Below are 7,160 nucleotides of genomic sequence, written 5' to 3'. Positions count from 1 at the left end.
AGGAACCGCCTTTGAATCAAACCGGACAAGAATTGGATTTGCTGAATGATTAGGAACTTGGCTTTAAAAACAAGGAAGACTAAAATGAACAATATTCTGAAAAAGAGAAAATTTGCTGTTGGTTTTCAACCACACATATCGTAAACCTTTCTCATCAATACCAGACTTCCTTTACAACTATTGCAACACTTGCCCTTAATCTTAGAACTACGCCCTGTTGCAACACTTCCTTTACAACTACGCCCTATAGCCTTTTAAAAAATTATTAACTAATGTAATAGTGGGTATTCAGCTCAAAACACCCTTAATCAAATATAAAAATATATGTTCACATTCACCCATTCTTCCAAGATTGTGGCCCAACAACACCAATGCTTAAAATAATTTAATTGCTGGGTTTCAATATAATTCAACTTTTTAAATAAAACTAATTCCTTTTGACTAGTTAACGCTCAAACCCACAAGGGTCGGCGATTTCTTACGCGGCAATATCCTTAAAATTTTCTGCAAGTCCCCTGTCTCGGCCGCCCTTCAGGAATTGGCCCAAGCTTCATCGTATTCCTCGAAATCAGACACCTCTCCTCCATCCAACGGCCCATAATTATTCACATGTTCCAGGAATTGTCCTGAGGCTTCAACACACTGTGTATAAATTGGACAAGGCCACAAGCATTTGCTCACACCAATTTCTCATTCAGGAGAAAACAGAGTTTACCTTAACAAAACAGACAAAAACAGAGTGAAAAAACAGAACAGGGGCGACCTGAAAATCAGAACACATACCCAATGGCAAGCAAATCAAGCATAGCATCTCTAGCAGCAATTCTGATTGCTGCTGCCATTCAGAGCTCCGTGGCTCAGACAACACATGACGTTGGTAATAACTCAGGCTGGACCATTCCTAATGGCGGTGCTGCATTTTACTCTACCTGGGCTGCTGGCCAAGTCTTTTCTGTTAATGACATTCTTGGTAAGAATTCGACTTACTCTTCGTTGTACCTCGTTATAAATCGGGATGACAAATTGCTGAATAATTTTATTCTGTCATTGCAGTGTTTAACTTTGCGGCCAACCAACATGATGTTTCTAAGGTAACCAAAGCTGATTATGATGCTTGCACCACTGCAAATCCTATTTTGGTGGAAACTACAAGCCCTGCTAGAATCACCATTAATGAGACTGGAGTGCATTATTTCATCTGTAATTTTACCGGCCACTGCTCTGCTGGTCAAAAGTTGATGATCAATGTTAGTGCTGCTGCTTCTGCTCCAGCTCCTCAACCTTCTTCTTCTTCTCCAACTCCCGTCTCTGCCCCATCACCTTCCCCTGTTTCTACACCACCACCTTCACCGGCACCATCGGCGACTGGAGTTAATTACACAGTTGGAGACAGTCAGGGATGGGCTCTTCTTTCTAATGCTGCTGCTTTTTACCAAAATTGGGCTTCTGGCAAGAACTTCATGGCTGGTGATATCTTGGGTAAGCAACTATGGACTAAGTCTGCTAATTTTTTTTTCTTCATTAAACACAAATTATTTTGTTGCATAGAGATTTTGCTTAGTTTTTCTTTAATATTGTTCATTGTCTTTGCAGTTTTCAACTATAACAATGGAGCACATGATGTGGCTGAGGTGACAAAGGAAAATTATGAATCATGCAATACTGCCAACCCAATCTCTCTCAGTTCCACCCCACCAACAACCATAACTCTCACCGCCGGTGAGCATTTCTACGTTTGTACCGTCCCTGGCCACTGCAATGCTGGCCAAAAGCTAGCCGTCAATGTCAGCAGCAGCGGCACCGGCACTCCACCATCATCTACCACTCCAACCAACCCATCTTCCCCCTCTCCAACTACTGCTCCTCCTCCACCAGACAGTTCTGCTAGATCTCTCAGCGTCGCGGGTCTCTCCGCCGCTTTCCTATCGATTGTTGTAGCTTTCTTGTATTAGATTGTGATGAGAGAATTCAATTAATTATTTATTTGGAAATAAAAAAGTCTCAATTTCACTAATTTTTCAGTTCTTCCTAAACTTTTTTTTCTTCGTTGCACCCCAAACTTTGGCAGTTGAATTAACTATATCTTGCCGTTCCGTTATTGATGGCTGTTAAACTTAATTGCCGTTAATTACTCCATTAACGAAACGATAGAATTATTAAAAAATAAAAGTTTAAAAGTTTAGAGTATAATTATAAAAATATATAAAATTTAAAATTTGTTAGAAGTGAGTATTCAATCAATTCGGTTTAAAATCAAACTGAACTGAATAAATTAAAAATTAAAATTTTAGTATTTATAAAAATTGAATCGAATCGAATCAATTTTAGTTAGAAATTAAATTGAATCGAACCGATCCATACCAGTTTGATTCGATTCGATTTAATGATTTAGATTTTTAATAAATTTTTTATTTTTTACACTCTATTTGTAGTATTTTAAAATTTAATTAAAATATTTTAACCTTAATATCATTTAATTTATCTATATTATTAAAAATAATATATTATTATCATTAATCGGTTTGATTTAATTTTTTTTAATTTTTTTTATCAAAATCGAATCGAACTAAAATAACTAAAATTTTTAAAATTAAAAATTAAATCGAACTAAAATGAATAAAAAATCAAATAAAATTTTTAAATTAATTCAATTTGATCGATTTTCACAATTAAAACCGGATACTCTTCGCCATTAAAAATTTTTTTACTATTTTTCTAAATTATAAATTTATCTCAATTTGTATTCTTTTTATTTTCAACCTTTTTATTAAAAAATCAATTTTGTTATTGATTTTATATCTTTTTTTTTTCCTTTAAAAATTAAATAAACATTTTTGTTTCCATAATTCATTTTAATTTTTAATGAAAAATAATAGAGGAGAGAATAAAAAAGTAACTAGTTTAAATGTTTCATTCAAACGTAAGATTTTTTTTTCTTTAAATATAATAGAAAAATAAAAAGTATATGTTTCACTTATTATTCTCGTATTTTTATTTTTTATTAATAAATTAAAATAAAATCTAGTAAAAAAATAGAAAATAAAAGGATTAAAAAGTTATGATATTAAAATTAAGGTTTAAAGCACTTAGTTTACAAGTTAATGTCATCTCATTCGATCTTAAGATTTCGAGTTTAATTTTCATATTGAATTCAATTTTCATTTCGTTGCTTTGCTATTGGTATACTAAAAATAATAGAATAATTTTAAAAGAAAGATAAAAAAATTCATATTTTAAGAGAGTAAAAGAAATTAAAATTTATACTATTTATGATTATATCCTAATTCTATTTTTAATTTAACAATTGCACCTAACTGTTAATAACGGTTGTTAAGTTTACGGTAAAGTGAAACTAATTTAATAGCCATAGTTTGATGTGTAATTATTAAAAAAAAAAAATTAGGGTGTAATTTTAAAAATAATTTTGAGGTTTTTTCTCTATTTTCCTTTTATTTTTAATTAAATTTCTATCACATATATTATTCTTACCTATACTACCAGAGGTAGTATATAATTTCTTGATTTTATTTGGAATCAATTTTTAAGAGATAAAAAAAATAAAGAAATTACCTCAATTAAGAGAGCAAGATGAGAGTGAGGAATCAAGGAATGTCGCTCTCTCATTAGTGTGTTTGTCTTGTCTTCTGATAAGGTTTTATTTTATTCATTAAAGTTTGTTTTTATCATTCGTTTGATATTTGTTTTTATTATTCGTTTGATGTCAACTATGGAGGCAGATCGTGTTTCTGAAGATATGGCGAGTTTTAATCTAGGTGGGGAGGAGGATAAGGAGTTTGTGTTTACTGAAGGGGAGGTAGGAGAGGAGATTGGTGATGCATCTTTGTGTGTCGTTGGTCGGTTCTTAGTTGAGCGTCCGGTGAACTTTACAGTCATGAAGCATACTTTGGCTACTTTAATGAAACCCGTAATGGGGATGTCGGTGAAGGAGATTAACGGTAGGGTGTATGTCTTCTAATTCTATCATTGTGTTCAATAATCAAGCTCTATTGATGCAAAAGTTAAGGGATTATCTACATCCTCATGATGTTCCATTAAACCACATGTATTTGTGGGTGAAGGTGGTTTGGATTAATGTCGGGTTTCAAGTTAGAACGAGTGGCACAGAGATTAGAATATACGATTGGCAAGTTTATAGAGGCTAACCCTAACAATTATGTGAAGAAGTGGCATGAGTACTAGAGGATATGAGTGAAGTTTGATATTCATAATCCGATTAAGGAGTTTATGTGTTTGAAGGAGGAGAAATCTGACAAATGGATTACTGTTAATTTTGTTTATGAAAGAATTCTCACTTTTTGTTTTTTATGTGGGATCATTGGTCACGGAGAGAAATTCTGTCATCTTCTAGTCCATGCTAATGGTGTTGCTATGCCTAGGAGGTTCGGCCCTCATCTTCGTGATGGAGGTAGGAGGCGTAATGATTTTATTGGCTCAAAATGGCTAAGGGATGAGCCTGCATTTTCTGGTGGTTTTTTCAATGACAGTTCTAGTGGAGGAGACGATGGGTGAGTTGCAGATAGCATGTCCGAAAATCATGGGATTAATTTTCAAAACTCGGGAAGTAATTGCCAGAAAGTAGGAGGTAATGGTGGTGTGGGAGTGAGAGACAATAATTTGAAAGATTTGAGGGATAAGAGAGGAGTTGATTCTAAGTCAATGGAGGTGGACATTAGTGGGCTGGATTTTGTTACCATAATAGATCCTAAGAGGTGACATACTAGGCCTAATGATAAGGAGGGTGAGGAAAATGAAAGTCCAATGGATGATGGGTTAAATGATTCTACAAGTAGACATCCTAATGCTTTAAAAAAAGGAAGAAGGCAGGTTCTAAAGGCTAGACTCGCCGATAGAAATGAGTTGTTTAAGCTGGAACTGTTATGGGCTCGGCAATCCGTCCGCAGTACAAACATTGAAACAGCTTGTTCAGGAGAATCGGCCAAATTTTCTTTTTTTAGTTGAAACTATTTGTTTATTTTCTAAAGTTGATGAAATAAAGACTGTGTTAAATTATGATGGATTTTTTATTGTTGATTGTTTGGGCCATAGTGGTGGGGTTGCACTTTTGTGGAAAGGTATTGATTATGTTAATTTACTTAGTTTTTCTTATCAGTTCATTGATATCGAGGTTTGATTATCGAGTTTAGACCCATGGAGACTTACTGGTTTTTACAGGGAACCAGATAGAAATAGAATAAATGAGTCTTGGTCAGTCTTAAAACAACTAGCTACTAGCAGTGCCCTTCCTTGGGCGTATATTGGAGACTTTAATGATGTGCTTTGTGCTTTTGAGAAGGTAGGTGGTCTAGATCAGCCAAACTCGCTTATTCAGGAGTTTTGAAATGCAATTACTACTGTTGGGTTATTCGATTTAGTTTGTGCTAGGTATAACTTTACTTGGGATAATAGCAGAGAAGGTAGAGACCATGAGGAAGCAAAGCTAGACAAATATTTAATTTCTCAAAGCTAGAAGACCTATTTTAATCAAGTTGTTGCCCGTACACTTGATCTTTCTACGTTGGATCACCTTCCGATTATTTTGCAATTATGAGTTTTTGTGCCCAAAAACCAGGTTCATCTCTTTTAATTTGAGAATAACTGAGCATCTAAACCTGAATATTGTCTTATGGTGGAGGTGATAGAGCATAATTTAGTCCAATTTATATTAATATTATTGATGAATATTTATATGATTTCTGCTTAATTTAGTGCTTTTAATATTATTTTGCAGAAAATGGTGTAAAAGGACAATTTGGAGAAAATCCCCCTAAAACTGCCCTATTTGGAGCAAAAAAGAGCAAGCCTGCCAAGTTGGATTCAAGACAAGCTAAATGAGGAAAATATTTTGAAATTTAAATCTTCAAGCAACTTGGCACTTGGTCAAACTCATAAAGGTATATAGGCTGCTAAGGACACTTGATCCACTTCATCATGGGCCAAGCACATGGACCCGCACATTCACGCGCACTTGGACAGCCCATTCTCGCACATGGACCAAGCTCACGCACATGGACCCGCCAACGCACTTGGATAGCCCATTCTCGCACATGGGACACTCACGCCTCAACACTCACCTGCACATGGACCCACCAAGCGCTTCAACACCCATTCTCACACATGGACTTCATCGTTTACGCGCACGTGGACCGAAATTAGGAGCTAGGGCATGCACTCCTCTCATCCTATTTAAGGACTCTTAAGCGGCTAACCAGGCAGAAGATCAATCACTCTCAATTCGGCAATTTCCGCAAGGCAGAATTCAAGATTTCAACTCCATCGGTTCCTTTCTTTTTCCTTTTATTTTTCTGTTTTTAAATCAGCCATGAGTGGCTGATTTCTTTTAATCTAGTTGAATATTGGTTGAAGGTTTAGTTGTTTAATGGGTTGTGAGACTTGATCAAATATTGTTTAACTTTTGGGAGTTCAATATTCATGCAATTTCATACTTAATTTTTATATTACTTTGTAATTTAGATCTACGTTGATTCTTGATTGCAAAAATAATTATTTGTTAGTTTGAATGATTTAAGTCCGTAATTGCTTAGATTATTCTTACATAAGAACACTTGGCATAAAAACCAAGGAAGTTGCATGATCTAGCGTTATCTCCATACGTTTGGGTAGCTAGGATTGGATCTCTCTATTTCTTAATGCAATTGACAGTTGTTTGTTGCCTGAGGCCCAAGGACGTTCCTTGGCAACTGGTTGATTAGTAATTGATTAGAGAATGTTCCCTAATTAATTTGATAATAAGGAGAGATAATGGTAGTAAGAATCTTATTCCAACTCCATAACTAATCTATTGGGTCAACCCAAAAGAACATAGTGTCTGTGATTAATCACAACAACTAAAGTGGATCCAATACTTCAACTAGAGCTTTCTCATTATTGATTACTTTTTATTTAATTATTTGTTTTCCATTATTATTCTCGTTATTAGTTTACTACAATCAATCTCAAACCCCCCTGTTATTTTGTTGACAGTTTTTAATCCCAATTTCAGTTTATCTCGTTTTATCCCGCTTTCAGTATTTATCTCATTTTTAGTTTATTATCGTTTCAGTTTATTTTTTTGGTCATAAAAAGAGAAATAGGTGAGTACTCAATTCTCTGTGGATTCGATCCTTTCACCACTATCTGCA

The 7,160-nt window shown here is 34.5% G+C and overlaps 1 protein-coding gene across 1 annotated transcript; it reads left to right on the top strand.

Moving 5' to 3' along the window:
- Nucleotides 1-637: 637 nt before the first annotated feature.
- LOC110616698 (blue copper protein) lies at nt 638-2,014 on the top strand. Its single transcript, XM_021759158.2, has 3 exons — nt 638-970; nt 1,054-1,479; nt 1,594-2,014. The coding sequence occupies exons 1-3, from the start codon at nt 787-789 to the stop codon at nt 1,950-1,952; spliced, it is 969 nt and encodes a 322-aa protein (XP_021614850.1). The 5' UTR covers nt 638-786; the 3' UTR covers nt 1,953-2,014.
- Nucleotides 2,015-7,160: the final 5,146 nt, after the last annotated feature.

This window comes from Manihot esculenta, chromosome 6 (genome assembly GCF_001659605.2).
Source record: "Manihot esculenta cultivar AM560-2 chromosome 6, M.esculenta_v8, whole genome shotgun sequence".
In the NCBI taxonomy this organism is placed as follows: Eukaryota; Viridiplantae; Streptophyta; class Magnoliopsida; order Malpighiales; family Euphorbiaceae; genus Manihot; species Manihot esculenta.
Note: the sequence above shows the minus strand (reverse complement) of the source record. Positions and strands in the feature narration are given on the sequence as shown.